Raw genomic sequence first — 21,207 nt, 5'->3', positions numbered from 1 at the left:
TGGGAGAGGAATGTCCCTCAATTCTTTAGCTTTCAAAAAGCTTAGCTCTTATGAAAATATCATGCCACAGTGACAGACCTCAAAGGTAATCTCATCTCAACTGATATAAGTGAAATGGCTTCCTTTCAACAGCCTTCAAAATGCCTATTTCCCCACCTCCTGCTTTCTTTTTTTAAAATCCAGTGTGCTAGTAAATAAATTAAGTGCCACATACTTGCCTTTAACCTATAACTAAACAATTTGGTGGTTAAAGAAAAACAAATAAAACCTCCACTGAATTGTTATATACGTTCGTTATATGTATCTATCACTGGCTAGACCATTTCTACAAGCGAACAGACCATTAACCATTAAATGATTTACCTTTTCCCTCTTTCTTCCTTCAGTTCTACCGTACTGAAACAGGGATTCAACATTAATTTTTTCTTAAGAGCTGAGAGTGGTAACAAAATGTAAATGAAATTTCTATTTAAATCCAAATTCGACCTCTAGAATCTATTTAAAGTTCAAAGTTACTTAAACTATGCTTCAACATTTTTGGAAATCATTGTATTCCCAAGATGGGGTAGGCTTGGAGCATGGTGGAGTCCTATTGGTAGATAAATGTGGCCGTTCTGTTCTGTCATATGCTATAGTTAGCTGGAGAGGCTGCTCTTAATCCTGCCTTCCAATGCTCTGGATTCAGAAATGGGATCCACAAAACCTTCATAATTAGCACACAGAGGATGCCTTGTTAACAGCACAATCTGAAGAGGGGCTTCTCACGGTAATCTCCTAATAGTTACTAGATAGTTATCAAGAAAAATCATTTTTTGGTTACGGCACTACACAGAGATGATAAAATACTGCCACTTCAATTTTTGGTTATACGATTACCATTTCCTATACCGAGGACTTGTAAAATGACTTATGCCATGCGTTAGTCCACAACTGAGAAAATAAATCTCTTCTAATACAAAAGAAAATAAATTGCACTTGCTTTTTGTTTTTTCTTTTAGGAAAGACCCCCCAAAATATTTTTGATGCAATTTTTAATAAGCTTAAAGTTCTCAGGATTGTATCTCTTCCCAGAGATTTCCGCTTGCAGAAGACCAGTACAAACTTTGAAGTTGATATTCAACTAAGCGTAATTAATTATTCAGATACTACATGAATATGTTTGTTTTAAGACCCAATAACCTTATGCTAACAAGTACAATTACTTTTAAAAGTACTTGTTGCCTTTGGAGGGAGCAGGGCAGCTTGAAAGCTTCATGTTTGTATGTTAGCAAAATGTTTCAGATATGTATCTTGACCTGTCAAAGATCTCTTTTAGGTAGAATTCACAGGTAATCAGTATAAGAGATAACTTTCGAAGTCACATTTTTTAAAAGGAGAAAACAAGAAAAATGTTCGAAAGAAAGGTTTTATTTTAAAGAGACTATCTGCTTCATGTGTGTTATTTAACTACAGTGCCTATGATATAAAATCAAATAATACGTCTGTATTAATTTTATATAGGGAGCTAACTTTTTGTTTTTGTAACAGTGGATAAAGAGTTTAAATATTCCAACTCCAAATCTAGCTCACATTCCATTCTTGTTTCTCACTACAGTTTTTAATCTGACTGAACTGGCAAGGATTCAATTTCATTTCCTGCCCCCTGGTGGAGGTGCTAATGAATAGTGAATTGGCCAAAGGCAGCAGGCTGATGAGAAGATTTTAAAAAACCAACACAAAGCAAACCAAACCAAAGTGAACTGAAAATCTGTATTATCCAGAAATGAGAAGCCAACCTTTAAGAAACAAGCACAACATTCACAAAATCAAAACGCCTACAGAGAAGTATATTCCCTAACCAGCTTCACCTGTTCCAAGCCTGATATTCCCAAATTAAAAGAAGACGGTGCCTTGGCCAGACATCCAATTTTTTTTTTCCCTGAGGCTTTCAATTTCTACAGATACCCAGCCGGAAAGGCAGAAAAGAGAAGTACTCTTTTTCTCTTATTTCAGGACTGCTGATGGAAATCTCCATCTCTGGGCCTAATCTAATTTGTATAATGGCAGACAGCTTATCCTTTCCAAGGGCCTCGAGAGTATCTGAGGCTACAGCAGTGCTGAATTATTGCCAATCAGTGATCAGCCAGGGAAGCTGAGGGCCTCTTGCCTCGGTGTTCCCTCCTCATCTACATTTTAATAAGTTCCTCAAAAAGAGAAAAGATGTCTATTTCCTACGTGTATCTCTAATCTCCCCAAACAGAGAATAATCTATAAAGGTGGTGATTGGCAGTATGAGTTAAGAAATTTAGGTTTTATGAACACCCTATGTTGAACATGCTGGTAAAGTCGTTTTTCTGTTATTTCTCTTCAAAATGGCCTTAGCTGGGTAGGATGGTTCATTTAGGAGGGGGAAAAAAGTGCACATCCCAGGGTAGGACTTATTCCCCTGGCTACCTTAAAGTTTCCAGAGAAAGAATTAAATGTCCTTTATCTTGAATCACTGTGTGTGAGCACAATCATTGTTCCCAAAGTCACAAAACCACAAAAATAACGTCAGCCTCCATGCAGCTGGGGTTCCCTTCTCAGACTGCCTAGGCTAAAGAGGTGGAAAACGCAAACCCTGTGGGTCCTATCTGGCCCAGGGTCGTATTTTGTTTGGCTTGAAGTGTTAAATACTAATAAAAAACTGAATTTAGTTGCAAACATTTTGAAGTCCGGAGACTGAATATAAAAACCTCACTTTCTAGCTTCTCTTGAAAATTTGGAATTTCTGGCTACATGGGGCTTGCAGCTCTGTCCCCCCGAGAAAAAGCAACTCCCATTCACCGTTCACCACCATCCCCTCACCCCTGTCCACTTGCTTCACTTGTGCAAATCACTTGTCTGAGACCTGGGGGCTTCAAATTTGGGACCTCTGATTTGGGGGTTCCTCAGCGTTCGACCACCAGAGTTACAGTTCACATTTATTTACTCACTCCACGGTCAGGCTAAATGTTAGAAAGGTCAAAACGACTGAAGGTATTGGGGGGGAGCCTTGCAACTTTATACATCCTGACCTCCTCACAAGGCCCGAAATTTTGCAAATGCCACCATTCGTTCAACAAATATTTATTAAGCAACTACTACGCGCCAGAAACTGTTCTGAGTGTTGTGCATACAGAGATAAATAAATAGCTATAGCAAATGCCTTAAGAACACAGTCAAATGTGACTTCTGAGGGCCTCCCTCACCAGCCAAGGGGGTTGCTCCCTTCCCTACTGACCTTGAGGCAGGCCACACACATAATCAAATTCGGGTTTCAGCAAAATGGCAGATGACTACGTATCTTGGAACGTCAAGGTTGAAACCATGGATGTTAAATGGTCAAATGTCAAGGTTCTTTTGCATCTGCTTTGTACCGGTGAAATGCAACCAGTTTTGATCTTTAAGTGAAGTCTACACCTTGATGCACATCTGGAAGGTTGCTTAAGCAGACTCTCTTCAACAATAACAAGAGGCAGGACTATGTCATTTTAGTTGCTCTCCGCCCCCCTGCTGCGCCCCCAGGGCGCATATTTGTTTTGATTGCTAAGGAGACAGCTAGGGAATAGCTGTGAACTCTACCTAGAGGAGCAGGGCAGGTTTCCTGAAGGATGCTGGCCAGGATCAGAAATGAGCTGGAAGTGGGGGGGGGGTGTCTGTGGTAGACCACATGGCCTGTCCTGAGGACGCAGCTGCTGCGAAGCCGTAGCCAAACGCTTCCATAGAGAGATGTGGGCCTGGTATTACTGCCCATGTTCAGTTTTCACGAGAAGCCAGAAATCAGGATTCTTTTTGCGTTGGCAACGGATTCGAAATTTTTAAAAAAGATATGGCATGGGCCAAACAAAATATGTCTGCAGGCTAAAGCCAGGCAATTTGCAGGCTCTGAACTGAAGGAAAGGCCCCGGCTTCACAAATGAAATTTGGCCAGGGCACACAGGCCCCAGACATCTTGTGTTTAACAGAAAAGGAGGGAGAGGAATGAGGCATTTGTTTCCATGATTTTCTGTAACGTTACCATAAAAAGATCAAATTCCTCCTCTCGTCGAGCGATCATTTGGTTCAGAGTCTCATCGTCGGGTACTTCATCTTCTTCCTGGGGTTAAGACCAGAACAGAACAATTTAACAGGCTTCCGGAGAGAGGCTGGACAATTGGGCTGAGGTACTGATAAGTAAGGTGAATCAGTCCTCCAGACCAGTGGGACCCCATTTCTCAAGCCAGAAAGAAAACAGAAGGGTCACTGGGTATAGTATACTTGCCATTATTATTTTGCAAGCGATTCAAACCATCTTCCCAGAGCAAAATCTGTTTAGGGAGGAAAGGTGGTGCACTCTCTAAGACATACTGGTTCTCTCGGGGCAGGGGTGTATCTTGATTCCCTTACTTTTAGAACAAGTTAGAACAAGTTATGTCTCCCCGCCTCAATGACCTCATCTGTAAACTGGGCATGACATTTCCTTCACAGAGAAGATGTAGGATTTAAATAAGGAAATCCCCATGAGAAAGGGCCTAATATTAATTCTTTTAATTCTTTACCTTATCCCCAACATAAATGCTTATTTTCAAAGCTTTACAAAGGACATGAGTATGTGAAACTTAGTGGCAAGGCACCAAGCAAGACCATAAAAATCATACACATATGTGTGTGTGTGTGTGTGTGTGTGTGTGTGTGTGTGTGTCGAATACACAGCCTTTAAAATACGTTTAATATGTATTTCGGTGGGCACTGTTACGCTCATGTTAGAGCTGTGGATACGACAACTCAAAAGGTAGCAATAACAAAACCTCCACAAAACTCTTCTTAATGAAAATCATTTAAATGAGGTAGAGAAAGCAACTACCTAAGGCCTCACATTTTCATTTGACAGTATGTTAGACCAAGGCACCTTATGGCTCTGAAAATTCCTCAGAAACCAACAGTTCTCAAATTTTTTAGAAATGTTATGCTATGATTTTCACACTTTAAAAAAAAGATTCTAAAAGTTGGGCAGATACTACAGAACTCACCGCCCAAAATTATTTTTATCGTATGTCGAGTGAGCTTGTTAGAAATCAAATGGGGCGTTTCAATGTATCAGCAGAGGGACGAAAGGGAAACCCAGAACTTCAAACATCCAATTTCCCAAATCCTACGTTCAAAACAAGGCAACCTGTTCTAGAAAGAGGACGGGTGGCCTAGCAGCTTAAATGAGATGACTCTGCCTGTTCTCAAGATAATGTCTTGCGCACCGTGTCAGAAATGAATGCAATTCAATCAAGTGAAAACTGATGACTCAAGATAAGAATTACTTGTGAAAAACTTTCTATGCTAGTTCATCTCTAGATGGAAGGCAATCTGTCCAAACACATTATTACATTTCATCTGACAATGAAATAGACTAGCTGGGAGTGGACTGAGACTTTAAGGTACAAAGAATTCAGTTAATGTATCCACTGGGGAAAAGATGTCCTGCTTCTGCCCACCCTATTCCTAGGGCCACGTTATCCCCTCATCACCTATACAGTGTCGGGTTGGACTTCCCCCAAGCCCAAGATGAAAAGATGCTCTTGTAAACTGGCAAGAAGCCTGTCTACAGTGGCCTGGCCTTCACAGAGAACAAGTGGGCAATAAATCTTCCTGGGTTCCTTGTGCCCGAGTGTTCCATGGTCCGTCAACCATGGTGATGCTGCCTCCGATATTCAGGACCAGAGCCCTTGACTGCAGGCTATCAGTGTCCCCAAACATTTTCATCTCAGGACGCATGCCATCCAGAAAATGATAACATCTGTCTGACACACGGAGAGCCTGGAAGGGGTGTGGAGCCCCAGCCAGGCTGCTCACCGTTAGAAGCCACCGGCGCCGGATTGCACTGCAGGCCCCACCTGGTGGCCTGCAAGGTTAGCAGACATTCCGTCCTGTCCAAAATGTCCATAAGACATTCGGTTCACGCCGAAAGGTTCTTGAAATTTGGTCCCATCCAAAACATCCATGAGTATATTTGGTCCCTGACAAGTGGTTTTGGATAGGATCAAATATCGAGGACCCTTTGGTCCGGACCAAATGTCCTGCAGGGGCCCTCAGGACTGGGAGGGATCAACATCTCCCTGAGGCTTAGGAAGGTTGGAAAGCTCCAGGCAGCCCTACACTCCCCCTAAACCAGGCTGGGGACTATCTTCACAAGGCCTACACAAAACAGAAAGCAAAAACATCAGGGAGACTCCTGGCTGGGTATCAGCTCTGCCCACACCTGCTTTGTGACAGTATATATCACTCACCCTAGTATTTCATTTTTAAAATTTCCATGTGTGTAAATACCAACCAAAAAAATCACCTGAAAATCTGATTCTAAATGTGTATCAGCTATTTCAATTTTGAGAATCGAATCTGTATCAAGTATTCAACTTCCAGAATCAGACGTGGTAAACTATTTGAGATCAAAATTTTAAAAACATGCGTGAATGTATGAATGTATGTGCATATGCATTTTTCATCACTTTAGTGAAATCTCATAGATAACTAATCAAACATATAAGACTGACAAGTGAAGAGGTATAACAGAAAAGGGCTCTTCAGTTTGCAAAAAGATTCATTTCAGGATGACTTTAAATATCAAGAACTACTTCACATTTCCACTTATTTCAGAAAAAAAAAACTACATGAGATTTTTGAAAGAATTTGGTTTATAATTTATAGAAGATTTCAAAAACATCCTACTTAAGGCAAAATCAAACTACAGTTGACACTTGAACATCTGGGGTTAATCTATGTATATCTTACATGTAAATTGTAAATCGGCTGTCCGATTCCTCTGCACCCATGGGGTCAACCAACTCTGGACCCATGTAGTGCTGTAGTACTTACTACAGAAAAGCATCCACATGAAAGTGGACCCACACAGCTCAAACTGTGTTGTTTAAGGGTCAACTGTACATCTAATGTACGCAATGAAAATAGTATTCCACATGAATAGATAAGATAAACCCATTCTTCCACTTACGAACATGGGCACACCAAACCAAATTTGTCCATCCCAAGCCAATTTTATGGTAAGGACTGGCACTGGTATTTTGTTCAGTTTTCTAGACTACATAAGAACTATGTCTTTTAATCTATTTCAAATCCATCTGGGGATGAAAATTTAGTATAGAATTACTAAGACTGGCAATCTAAAAAAATACAGCTACCCAAAGATCCCCTGAGAGAAACATAATCAATGCACTCTTTGAACAATGTTGGCAAGTAAAAAGAGATTTTTTTTTTAGCCAATAATTTTCTCAGCCGTTGGTCAGCTCTTACAGGAGCATTTGGAGTGGAGGTTAAGGTCATTCTTTTCCAGTAAAAGTATGACTCAAAGAGCTAAAAACAGCTTTGAGGGCTTATCCTACAAACACACTGAAGTGCTGTGATCCCTGATAAAAAGGCAATAGAGACAAAGGGCTCTGAAGGATGGAGAAAGAAAAGGCAAGGAGTGACCCTTCCAGCTTTGTGTTGTCTCATCTAGCAATTTTGTTCCTGCAAGTGGCCTCTCTGCGGTTCTGCATCTGGCCTACAGAGGGCAGCACTTACAGTACAATCAAGCATGCAGGCTGCACCTCCCGGCAGAAACCAGGGAAGCATTGGATGGCCAAGCCTTCAGGTCCCTCTAGCAACTGCTTTTTAGACACTCGTTTGGATGTTTCACAGGCTTTTTGTGCTTGGGGTGTAACAAAGCAGCTAATTCATTCATTTTAATTCACCCCAGCCCAAGAAATTCTTTAAAGAACAAAGAGGTTCTTCCCAAGCCTTGCAAGACACAAGATCACTGATTTCACAGACTTGGCTTTCTGGGATACCTCATTTTCCTCTTCGTGCTCCAGTATGGCTTGCAGGAATGCCCTCCGCTCGTGGCTTGAAGACTTCTGATCAAACATGCCTGCCTGGATCACTTTCTGATCCACGTTCAGCTTGTACTTGGCAGCTGCGAGGATCTTTTCCTCCACACTGTTCACGGTGCAGAGTCTCAGCACGCGGACCTCGTTCTGCTGGCCGATGCGGTGAGCGCGGTCTTGTGCCTGCAGGTCCTGTTTGAGAAAACCACGTGTTTGAGGGCCACTGTGCCTGGATTAGCCTAGCAGACAGGTCACCCACCCAAGAGGGAACTATGGAAGCGTTCTTTAACCCACCTTCACTAATGCAAGATTCTGCTTACACTTTCAAAATATACAAGCTACCTTCTTCAGAAAAATTCAAGGTCATTCCTAGTTGAGGGAGACTGGGTTCAAATTAGCCAACTGAAATACACCTCAGGTTTTGAAATCCAGGTCTCAAGATGTGTTTGTGTGTGTGTGTGTGTGTGTGTGTGTGTGTGTGTTTAATCTGTCCCTAGGTTCACTATCAGATTTGTCCCTAACTAAAAAAAAAAATTAAATAAATAAAAATAAATTTGGTGTCAGAATTATGACTTGGATATTAACTAAAACTAACCCTAAGTTGCAAGGTTAAAGGAAGGCGTTAAAGGTGATTTTTAAGACATCGCTGAATTATACACACATACATTATACACATAAACACACACTGTTCATACAATGATTACCCATGTAGCAAATTTCCTGGGATCTAATTCCATCAAAGGCTCAATCTTTAGTTCGGGGAATGAAAAGATTGCTAGCGGAGTAGTAAACTGGACAACTTTGGGGGCATAGAAATTTAGCACTATGTATCAAAAGTGTTGAAACCGGGTATGGCCCCTGACTCAGAAATTTCAATTCTTGGGAAGGTATCCTACGGGAATAATCATGGATATGCACAAAGACTTACAGTAAGGATGTACCTCTCAGCATTATATATCATTTATAATGTTTTTTTAAAAAAGCAGAATTAAATAAACATTCAACAATAACAGATTGGTTAAATAGATTACAGTTTTTTACTCTATGTATATACAACGTAGTACATTAACAATTATACTCTCATTTAGAAAACTTAATGATACATCATAAAGCTATAATAACTGAAAACTACAAGTTATATATGAGTATGTACATTATGATCTTATGTGCATACATTTATCTGTACCAAGAAAAGGCAGGAAGGACAAATACCAAGAAGCTAATAATGTTTATATCTGCAGGTATTAAGATTATAGGTGTTATTAAATTTTCTTCATTTTACTTTCATGTGGTTTGGCAATTTTTTTCTGCTTTGAATGTATATTACTCTTATAATAAAAAAATAAGGTTTTAATGAAATCTTTAAATAAAAACCGTCATAAAGCTATGAAGCAGAGTTACCTAATCTTAAGGCTATGCCATAAAAACTTCTTGGTACATCACTTTTGTTCATTCTGGTCCAGGTGATGATCTCTCCAATGCTAATTAGCTGTTTCCATGCGTCCCCCATTAGACCCGTGTACATCTTTAGGGCAAAGGTCTGTCCCCTGCATCCTGCATCCCTGGCACCCTCTTTTGCACAGAGCTGATACCCTGCTACAGCTGTAAGACCATCGTCTTGACCAGATGAGTTTCTTGGTCACCTAGACAGCACAAGGAGACAACAGGCCGAAGTCTGCCCAGGATACCTGTCTTTGCTGCAGGGACCTTTACAATTAAATGACTAATTGGGCAAAAGGTTTTCCTCAGAAGATATTTGAAGAAGTGACTATAAATATGGGAGAGCTGAACCATGAATACAGCTGGGACTCATCCAAATTAGATTATTTTCCAAAGAGGAGAAAGTGAGGTGGGTCATTAAAATCCAAAGTGGGGGGCGGGGGCGGCGTGGAAACCCTAAACGTCATTTTCTGTTGGAGCCCTGAGCTCAGTCATCTCTCTCCACACATCTTCCCCAGAACGGCTGAGCAGCAGCCACGCTGGCAAGTTCTGTGTCATCAACCTCCTGATTATTTCCTAGAAAAGGGGTCACACACTGCTTCCAGAATGGGCCCAGTGGTAAACAGTCCAGGCTATCTTGGCCAAGAGCAAACACTGAGCGACTGTTCTCACCAAGAGGCTGGTAATCGTTTTTCTTTCTTTTGCAATTTACATTTTTATACTTTTAAATGTGAGAACCATGCTTTGCTTTCAGGTGGTCCAAACTCAGGTTGCGGGCCAGACTCAGCCCTGGGTTGCAGTTTGCTGACCCCTGTCCTAGAAGATGCTGATAACCTACAAAACACTAAGGCACAGGTGGCGGCAGAACATGCCAGGTGAGGAAGTAGAGGGCATGGACCATCTACCAACAGGGCAACAAGTTCTTGAACCCCTGGGTGCTTACAGCAATTAGTTTTTTGCTTTTTTTTTGGTGGTGGTGGCAGCAGTGGTGTTTTTTTGGTATGTTTAAGATGATCTATCTAGGGACTTCCCTGGTGGTCCAGTGGTAAAGAATCTGCCTTCCAATGCAGGGGACGCGGGTTTGATCCTTGATCGGGGAAATAAGATCCCACGTGCCGCAGGGCAACTAAGCCTGCGTACCACAACTACTGAGCTCGTGCGCCTCAACGAGAGAGCCTGCGTGCAGCAAACTACAGAGCCCGCGTGCTCTGGACCCCACGTGCCACAACTAGAGGGAGAAAACCCGCACGCCACAACTAGAAAGAAGCCCGTGGGCCACAACGAAAGATCTCGCATGCCTCAACAAAGGATCCCGCAGGCCGCAACGAAGACCCGACACAGCCAAAATAAACAAACAAGCAAACCCAAAAAACAAGACAAAAAAACTTTAATGTAAGATGATCTATCTATTTGAAAAATAGCAAAAATGACGATTTCTAGGCTGAAGAAGTTTACGCAAGGTAAGCCTGTGGGCCCCTAAGCCAAAAATGGGGGGGAGGTATTACGACGAAGAAAGAAGCGTTGTAATCACTGAATGGATTATTCACCAATTCTGAGGTCTCCGTGGTCTGAAAGCCCATCATACTGATTTAGGTGTGATTATAGCTGAAGACAAGAACACAGCCTGAGAAAAGGACCTCCAAAGTAACTGTGTGGTTGACCATTCTGTAATAACAACACAGCTCCAGCTTCATGGGTTAAAATGAATAAAATAAAGTGCCAACCCACGTTTCTCATAACAGTTTGGGAATGAGAGTCCTGATAATCCCGAGGGGTTTTAGTGCTAATCCTACATTCATATGTTCTATCTTTGACTTTAGCAGCGACCTCCAGTTAGCAACTTTAAGGTCTGTATCTTCAATCTGTAAACCTATGTCAAATAAACCCTATTTCATCCATGTGTGTTAATTTTGATTCAACATAATAAAGAATAATTACAGGGGCTTCCCTGGTGGCGCGGTGGTTGAGAGTCCGCCTGCCGATGCAGGGGACGTGGGTTCGTGCCCCGGTGCGGGAAGATCCCACATGCCGCGGAGCGGCTGGGCCCGTGAGCCATGGCCGCTGAGCCTGCGCGTCCGGAGCCTGTGCTCCGCAGTGGGAGAGGCCGCGACAGTGAGAGGCCCGCGTACCGCAAAAAAAAAAAAAAAAAAAAAAAAGAGGCTGGCATAGAGTGAGGATCCAATAAATGTTAGCTGTTTTATGTTGTTTTTATCTTGTAACATTTTTTTTTTTTTTTTTTTTGTGGTACGCGGGCCTCTCACTGCTGTGGTCTCTCCCACTGCGGAGCACAGGCTCCGGACGCGCAGGCTCAGCGGCCATGGCTCACGGGCCCAGCCGCTCCGCGGCATGTGGGATCTTCCCGGACCGGGGCACGAACCCACGTCCCCTGCATCGGCAGGCGGACTCTCAACCACCGCGCCACCAGGGAAGCCCTTGGAACATTTTTGATTTATCCTTAACTAAATATGCTTTGTTCAGCGGCAATCCCAGGAGATGGGGTAGGGGGGTGGGGGGATGGCTTAAAACTAGGCAGAAACTTGAGTCTTTGTCCCCCAAACTTGAACTCTTCAAAGGTACACCAAAGGCGTGTGCAAGAGATCTCAATATCTATGTTCCAAGAGAGGTAAGAAAACAGCCATAATAATGTGCTGGGTTATTTTCTCTTTGAGGAAATGGTCCACTCGTTTAGAAATGTGCTCTGCCCCATTAATGTATATGAGGGAGGGAAGTGCTAGTCTTTCAGTTCCTCTCCAGAAGGAAGGCCTGGGCACCCAAGTCAGAGACATGCACACCTGATGAGGATTCCAGTCGCTGTCAAAGATGACCACGGTATCAGCTGCCTGGAGATTTAAGCCCAGGCCTCCAGCTCTCGTGCTCAGCAAGAAAATGAAATACTGGGACCCAGGTTCATTGAATTTCTTCAGCAAAGCAGCACGATCTTCAGACTTGGTGGTGCCTGAGGGGATAAGAAAAATAAATTTGACAATTAACTCCTGTCTGAAAATGTCACAGAGTTAGACAAAAAGGCCTACTTCCTTGAGAAACAGACTCAGACTCCTCTTAGTATTGGTGAGGAAATCCCCTAAGGTTTTTGCACTTTTGAAAGGAACTTTGAACATCTTGCAATTAAAAAAAAAATTAGAGAGATAGTTGAGAGACTTTTCTCTAAATAAGAAGGAATACTCTGTCTACTACTCATTGTTCCAAAATGTTGAAAAGAGTTTAAACATTCTGACTGGGCATCTGTGAAACTGACATATCCTATAACATTCTTATGTCAACCTAAAACTTGGTGGAAACATTTCCTGAATTTTTTTTTTTTTTTTTTTTGCGGTACGCGGGCCTCTCACTGTTGTGGCCTCTCCCGCTGCGGAGCACAGGCTCCGGATGCGCAGGCTCAGCGGCCATGGCTCACGGGCCCAGCCGCTCCACGGCATGTGAGATCCTCCCGGACCGGGGCACGAACCCACATCCCCTGCATAGGCAGGCGGACCCTCAACCACCGCGCCACCAGGGAAGCCCCCTCTGAATTTATTTTTATGCTTGAAAACACCAAATAATTTAACACACACACACATGTGCCTAAAAGATTGATTATAATGGCTTAAAGCTACTTTGCCAATAGGCTTTAGAGTGAGGACTTGTTCATGCCCAAGAGAATGGAAACAAAAGTAAATCTATTTCTACTGTATTTTACCATTCAGATGGCTACTGAGCATGATCCGGCTGGTAAAAACATAAAATGTGAATGGAATATTTTTATCCTTGTTAGCAAGACTTGAAGCCAAAATAACTCAAAAAAAAAAAAAAAAAGGAATTTCTCAGTTGGTTTCTCATGTTGACATTCTGCTCCGCTGAGTTATAAACTATAACCATACAAAGCAGCATGTAATACACCTGGCGATGGCTCGCCCCATGGTATCTGATGAGACTCCCAAACAGTGAATAAGCAGAGAGTATGAAACCCCAGAGAATAGTACTCACTTTTAGGGCACCAAGGTACCCAGACTTGCATCCCAAATCAGCCCCTCAATCACATACAATGTATTTGTAATGTATTTACCTGGTCATTTCATGAACTGCATTGTGGAAAGGAAAAAAACCTACCATATTCCATCTGAATATATTTCACCAGAAAAGTGTAGCTGCAGAGTTCTGAAAAAGGTCTTAGGCTGTTGGGACATATATATGTATGTTACATGATAGTCCCTAACCACCTGTTGTACAAATATTATTTCTACATGGTGTTTTTTTTTTAACGATGAAAATATACTGAAAATTTATTTCAGAGCATTAAAACATCTAAGTGACTCCAGCTAATGGAATCGAGTTACTGTGGAGGTTCAAGTTCCCAAACATGGGGAGATCTGTTTTTCATATTAATAAAAACAGTAAGTACCCTCCTGAGGAGGGAAAAAGAACATTCCTGAATACAGCAAACGGGGACTGGAAACAAGGGGCTTTGGGAGTCCCCATTCAATGAAGCAATGTTCTTTAGAGCTCATTCTACTTTCCAAATCAGATTTCAAGTTTTGCAACCTGGTCAAATCCTGCAATGATGAATTGTAAGAATTTAGATTTGCGGGGAGGAACGTGAAATGTGTTTTGTTAAACGAGGTTTCAAACACGTGGTGCCCTTTTTTCTCTTATTTTCAGAATTGGCTTTCTGAGATCAGGATAAACTATCTGCTCACGATGCTAATGGAAGACACGTGCTGGTCTATCATGAACCCATTTTGCTACATCATTTGCCCAGGTGCAATGATTTTTTTAAAAAATTACTCACATAGATTACTGGTTCACATATTTACCCTCTGCCTTAAAGTGAAGGAAAAGCCAAAGAAACCAAAAAAAAAAAAAAAGCAAACACTTCCAAAATGGGGAAAGACAGAGTTCCCAGAGATAATGGTATAGTCGTCCCTTTGTACCTATGGGCTGTGCATCATCCAGGGATTCAGTCAACAGTGGATCAAAAGTACTCCAAATTCCAAATTAAGAATTCCAGAAAGTTCCGGAAAAGCATAATTTGAATTTGCCAAGCACCAGCAACTATTTACATAGCCTTTACATTGCATTAGGTATCATAAGTAATCTAGACATGATTTAAAGTATATGGGAGGATGCGCATAGATTGATTACATGCAAATACTACACTGGTTTTTTGGCTTGTTTGTTTGTTTTTTTAATTTTTGGCCATACTGCACGGCATGTGGAATCTTAGTTCCCCGACCAGGGATCAAACCTGCGCCCCCTGCATTGGAAGGCAGAGCCTTAACTATGGGACTGCCGGGGAAGTCCCACTACACTGTTTTATATCAGGGGCTTGAGCAGCTGCAGATTCTGGTATTTGTGGGGTTCCTGGAACCAAGCCCCCACCTTGGATACTGAGGGACGAGGGACCAACTGTGTCTATTTTCTGACATCAGGGTACAAAAACTGTGCATCTATATACTAAGAGGGTAGAAGTTCACTTTTGATCCACTGAACTGAAAAATAATCAGTTAACAATTACATGCATTAAGATATAAATAAAACGAATTAGTGGATACGTCTACTTGGGATGAAATAACACTAAATGAAAAATAAAGCACTGAAAAACAAAAGGGATATCAAAATTATCTGGTCAAAAGAGTTTTTAGGCCCTATGCTAGACACTTCAAGCAAACAGACGGACCATATTATCTGGTGTGTATTTAAATCATATATGTAGCTTGGAACTTGACACATTATAAAGCCAGGAAAAAATACGATTGAGTCACTTTTCATGCAAAGCTATGGCATTTCTTATTACAAGGTTCAGAATTTGCTGGGTTACCATTTCCATTAGTCAAAGGTTCTCCAAGCCAAGATCTCTGCTGTTCATCAGCAATCTTTGGGACATTGTTCAAGGAGAGTCAAACTACCGTGTCAGGGTTTAGCCCCAGCCAAAGAAATGCTGTTTGTAGGTGGGCACAGGATTTAAAGTGTATCAAGTCCATGTTCTTATAGGCTTTAATGTAGAACATAACCAAGCATACAATTAATAATAAGGGCAACTGTGATGAAAACTGCAGATTTTGCCAGAAGGAACACACTGCCTGGCTTTCATGATTAGTCACTTTAACTTAGTTTCAGCTGCTTTTGGAAAATGTTGTCTTCTGGGATGTAACTTCATCACTTGCTCTCACTCAAAAATCATTTCCGGTGAAAACAAAGACTATAATGGAATCGTAGTTAAATCTATTCATGCAACCATAATCTCTGCAGAAAAAAATCTACTTAACTGTCATCAAATTTTTTTTCCCCCTGAGGTCAAAAATCTGGGACATCAAATTCAGCAATGAAAATCTGAAGTCATTTTAACAACTGGGTTAAGAGGGTGGTACAGCTGGCAGTGTGTGTACCAATTTATCCATGTGTATGTCGACTGTTTGCCATCAATTCTCTCTAACCCCAGAACAAATGGCTGCTGTTTCTTCCAGGCAGAAGCCCATGCAGCCTTCTCGATGGCATCTGTAACACTTATTGGAACTTGTTTACTTGCCTCCTCCAACCTAACGGTAAGGCCTTTGATGGTAGGATCAGTGAGCAGCACATTCTCTTGAAATGGCCTGGTCATTTTCAATCAACCAACTTACAATTTTTGAATTCAGTTCAAAATCAGTCTTCAAATGTCTCTAGGAAAGTAAGCTGCATTTTCAGAGATGGAATAAATCTTGCTGGATTTGCTAAAACTGATTCTAAACTAATTTCGAATCAGAGACATCTAAGTTAGAACATGATGTCACCATTTGCTTCATGTGTAACCTATGACAAGTTAACTCATCTCTCTAAACCTCTGTTTTCACATCTATTAAATGGGATCATATTCGTACCTGGTAAGAAGGGGATAACAGAAGCTTGTTTGTTGAGAAAATTAAATGAATAATGCTCATGAAGTGCTTAGCCTGGCATCCCACATGTAGTAGGTCTTCCATAAACATTAGCTTTTATGACTATTATGATTATAACAATAAGGACAGCAACCAACAGAATATTAAAGACACTCTCTCGGGACTTCCCTGGTGGCGCAGTGGTTAAGAATCCGCCTGCCAATGCAGGGGACACGGGGTTGAGCCCTGCTCCGGGAAGATCCCACATGCCGTGGAGCAACTAAGCCCGTGCACCACAACTACTGAGCCTGCGCTCTAGAGCCCACGAGCCACAACTACTGAAGCCCGGGCGCCTAGAGTCCGAGATTGGCAACAAGAGAAGCCACTGCAATCAGAAGCCTGTGCACCGCAACGAAGAGTAGCCCCCGGTCGCCGCAACTAGACAAAGCCCGCGCACCGCAACGGAGACCCAACGCAGCCAAAACATTTTTAAAAATTAAATAAAAATAAAGACACTCTCTCAAGCTGGTAAGAACACATTAGAGAGATTTGTTTCAAGGAAATCACTTCTTGCCAGTTTCCCAGACTCGAACATTCCAAGGTCACAGTCCCAAGAGAGCTGAGATTCCAAACGAAATGCCACAGAATAGCAAACGACAGTTCTACAGGACACCTGTGGGGGGCTGTACATCCAGGGAAAATAGAGCTGGCCGCCGCCCCCCTCACTCAAGCAGCAGTGAGAGGGCTTGCCTTTCAAAGGAAGAATGCTGACAGAAGGCTGAACTTACCACTCACAGAGAGGGAGAAACCAATGCATCAGGTCAGAAGATGAGACACAAGGCAGATTTGCCAAAAGACAGACTGTGGTTGACGTAACTGTGTCATGAATTCAGAATTAACATTGACTTAACCATTCCTCTGTTTTCAGTGACTTTAAGGAGGAGAGGCAAAAAGATTTTTAAAAAATCAAGTCTGTCAGAGGTATAATTAATTTAAAAGTTAATAAGGCCCTAAGAGTTACACCATATAGAGAATTCACTTAAAAACTCAAGTAAGAGAACATATGGCAGGTCCGAGGTTGGTAAATATCCAGTCATATCTAATTCACGGCAGAAGGGGGAGAAAATGTTGGATTGAAAATAAAACAACACCTTTTAATGGAACGTAAACTTTAAATTTCCCATTTGACGATAACTTGAATATTGCATTGGATAAAAGTTGGTGCTCGTAACACCATGCAGGAATTCAACACCAGCCGGGCTATACATCAGCTCCTATCCCCACTTACTACTCTTTGAAAATGTTACCCCTGCCATGGTATGAAAATCTTGATACCTTTAATCTCTGAAATGCTAGAGCTGCCACCCCAATCATATAGCAATTTAGGGAGTATCCCTAAATTCCTACTTTCTTCCATTCATATTTTCTGACTAATTTTTTAAGGACATGGTATTTAAATTTCACTCTTAAAATCAGGCCAATACTCTACACAGTTGGCAAAATCCAGGAAACAGGGAAGCCCTATCTCTTAACGTAGCATGTAGATATGTTCTATTTAGAAAAAGAGAGAAGCTTTAACGATAGATGTAATCTTAAATGAACTACAACAGTGTCACTGAAGAAAGGAGTCATAGCCTTTATCCGCTTAAAATATGCCTTCACAGAGAGAGCTAAAGGCTTATCAAAATATTCTATATGGTGCACAGGTAACAGACAAGCCTAAGGGCAAGGAGAGTTTTTCAATTTTAGTTTAGTTTGGCTTAATTTAATTGTGGTACTTATCAGTGATCCTAAGTCCATTTGTATTGGTTTGTACGTGGGATAAACAGCAGCACAAACGACTTCAGCTTATTTTAAGCTGGAGGATGTAAAGATTGCTCTCTAGAGAAGCTGCACCCCACCCTGCTAGTTAAATCTTCAAGAATTTTACTGCTCCTTTTGGGGGAGACTGGAATTCGATCTGAGCGCCCATGATCCCTGCACTCTGGGTTGTGTGGCTTCAGAGCCTAATTCCTTACACACTTACCGTCAAGGCGCAGGTAAAGGAAGTTCCGAAAAGCAAAGTAATCCTCCATGATGGTCATGAGAGACGTCATCTGGCAGAAAAGCAGCACGCGGTGATTAGTCGCTCTCAATTTTGGCAGAATACGATCAAGTAGCTCAAACTTTCCTGAGGCCCGATACAGCTCAGCCCTGAACCCAGAAATGCAAAACAAGAAGACAGTATTACTGCTGTCTTCTTGAAGGAGCCAGTAGCGCTTTGCTTTTCATATAGTGCCTTGTGCATAGTACACATTCAATAAATAACTACAGAATGAATGAATGGATGGATGAATGAGTGAATGAGTACCCACTCCGAAGCAACTGAGACTATTGCATGGAAAAAATAAACTATATTTCTAGAAAACCCATAAAAAGTATATTATATACTCTAGGTATGATGACAGTTTCTAGAAAGAAAAGGAAACCTAAAACCCTCCCTCTCTCTGTCTTTCCTACACATGCATATATGTATATGTTGTCATTTCCTTAAATCCCTAACTTATTAAGTACATAAAATTACTAATTTAGGGCACTTAAGATTCATTGAAATACTTACTGAGCACCTACTACGTGCCAAGCACACTGCTGGGCATGTGTACAAGCAAAATAGAATCCCTGCCTTCCAAATGGGTAATTAACAACGTGTGATAAGTCCTAAAAAGAAAAATAGCAAGTTGCTATGAGCGCTCATAGCAACATGTGACATCTTCTTTACATTAGAGCAGTGCTTGGCCAAACATCAGCCCCTGGACTGCTGTCTGTTTTTGTAAATAAAGTTTTATTGGCACACAGCCAGGCTCACTCATTTCTGTTTGCCTATGGACTGCTTTCAAGTTACCACGGCAAAGTTGAGCAGGTGCAACAGAGACTTTTTGGCCAGCAAAGGCGCAAACATTTGAGATTTGGCCCTTTGCAGAAAACAATTTGGCAGCCACTAGTGTAGAGCATCAAAGGTGACCCGCTAAAGAGCTAACAGTTTAGCTAAAACCTGAAATAAGCAAAAGGCAGCCAGGTGAAAAAGGTGGGCTTAGGATTGGAGAGGAGGAGATTCCAGGAAGCGGAAAGAGTATATGCAAAGGCCCTGAGGAGTAAAAGAGCCTGGTGAGTCTAAAGAATTGAAAAAATGGTGTGTGTGGCTTAAGTTGGGGGGCAGAGAGGGATGCTGGGACATGAGAGCAGAGACGAAGAGCGTGGGAGGGGGGACCGATCCTGTAGGGCTCTATTAGTTTTAGTTTTAAGTGCAACAGAAAGCCAATGATGGGTTTTAAACAGGGGGGTGACGAGATATGACATCTTTTTAAAAGATCACCATGTACACAGTGAAGAATGGATTGGGGAAGGGACACAATCCTGGCTTACACAGAAATTCACATTAAAAAACACGATGATAGAGTGCTGTCAGATAGAGAAGAATGTTAGTGAGTTAAAGTAGAGTTCTTCTCCTCCACAAGAAACCACTCTCCTCTTTATCAACAGGGATGTGTCATATTATTAAAACTTAGTTGTAGGGGTAATGTTGTTGGGAAAACTCCCCAGTGCATGTGCAGTCTAGTCTATGATACTGAAACGTATCATTGGTAGTTGATTTTATGACACACAGAACAGACATTTTCAAGTGTAAGTCTTCCCAACATCCATCGCCTACTGTGAGACTGTCCTCCAAACACCCCCTGAGGCCATGTTTTCAATATGCAAAACCCTGGCCAACCTGATGGCACCCGGAGTGAACAAAGGACCGAGAGAAAAGGAGAAAAGGAGAGACAAAGGAGAGCAACACAGTCTGCCCTTGGGATCCAAGAATTGACCCCTTTATCCTAATAATAAAAATTTCCCTGGTGCCACACAAGCAAAACAGAGACTTTCTATTAATGCAACATTCGGTTTTGTTGTGTTGCAGGCACGCAACTCTTCAATGTCCACTGCTAATGAAAAATTATTTCTTATACAGACCATAGGCTAACAAATTACTGTCAAGCTGTATATACGCACAGCAGATGAGACATTTTCCTCTCATACACGTTAATGTTGAATATCAACTTGAGACTTCCTATGGTAAACTCGCTTTGAGCTCAAGCCACACTCTTGGTTATAAGAACCCTTGGAAGCTCTGACAACGTTTTTAGAACACTAGGACACTGTTAAGTCTATTAAAGGAGATCTATGTCCTTTGAATAGCCACTTGCTCAAGGCATGTAGTAATGTATGCCAGTAAAGTAAAAGGGAATGCTGATAGCATTTTGGTTAACAACTTCTGTACCCTCTGCTGAGGAGAGAGGAGGGCTGAGGGGGCTGCCAGTTACGTATTTGTGTGATAGGAAACACTTCAGAGAGAAAAGTTAGGGAGGACCAACAAACTATGTTTTGGAAGAAAAAAAAATTAAGATTTACCCATTGATGACCCCATTTGAATAGCCCAGGTGTTCAGCAAAGGATTCCTTTAAAAGAGAGAGAAGAAAATGATTCTCAAAAACGGATCTGTAATTATTAACTTAATGATTATTCTATTAGTGAGGTCATCCTATCTATTTCTAGAGCACAGTTAAATAAGATAATGAATAAGTAAGAAAACACTCGTTATACAATGAACCAGAAACTCAAAGTCTTTGAATTCAGACTATAGTTCTGCCAGAAACGTACGCCGTAAGTCTGCAAGTCTCTAGACTCTCATACTGAGATGATAGGGCTAGTTCACTCATCAAACAGTGATTAAGTGTTGACTGGCCCAGGGCTGTGGTAGGCAGGTACTGGGAATCCAGAAAAAAATGAAGTAGCTACCCCAAGGAGCTTAGAGTCTAGACTACAGGAAGAGCTTCGTACAAGCAAATCAAGATTAATATATACACATAAATACACTGTGGAAATAGTTAACAGTAAAAGTAATGATTATTTATGTACTACATACTGTAAATCTTAGTTTGGTGGAATCCTAACATCGCTTCCATACTGTGCTTTTCTGTATTATAAATAAGGCTCTAAATGTATACCACCCCTCAGGTGACCGGCTTCCATTTTAAAACACAGAA

The 21,207-nt window shown here is 41.6% G+C and overlaps 1 protein-coding gene across 6 annotated transcripts in view; it reads right to left on the bottom strand.

Moving 5' to 3' along the window:
• Positions 1–21,207, bottom strand: part of SMARCA2 (SWI/SNF related, matrix associated, actin dependent regulator of chromatin, subfamily a, member 2) — a 173,516-nt gene that overhangs the window by 66,981 nt on the left and 85,328 nt on the right. For all 6 annotated transcript variants that reach the window (XM_067744250.1, XM_067744253.1, XM_067744254.1 and 3 more), the window contains 5 exons: positions 20,573–20,619; positions 18,168–18,334; positions 12,083–12,246; positions 7,815–8,042; positions 4,019–4,096 (listed from right to left, as the gene is read on the bottom strand). In XM_067744250.1, coding sequence (XP_067600351.1) covers positions 4,019–4,096; positions 7,815–8,042; positions 12,083–12,246; positions 18,168–18,334; positions 20,573–20,619 — 684 coding nt within the window. The remainder of the gene's footprint in view (positions 1–4,018; positions 4,097–7,814; positions 8,043–12,082; positions 12,247–18,167; positions 18,335–20,572; positions 20,620–21,207) is intronic.

The sequence above is a fragment of the Pseudorca crassidens genome, chromosome 7 (assembly GCF_039906515.1).
Source record: "Pseudorca crassidens isolate mPseCra1 chromosome 7, mPseCra1.hap1, whole genome shotgun sequence".
In the NCBI taxonomy this organism is placed as follows: domain Eukaryota; kingdom Metazoa; phylum Chordata; class Mammalia; order Artiodactyla; family Delphinidae; genus Pseudorca; species Pseudorca crassidens.
This window is presented reverse-complemented; position numbering and strand designations above follow the sequence as displayed.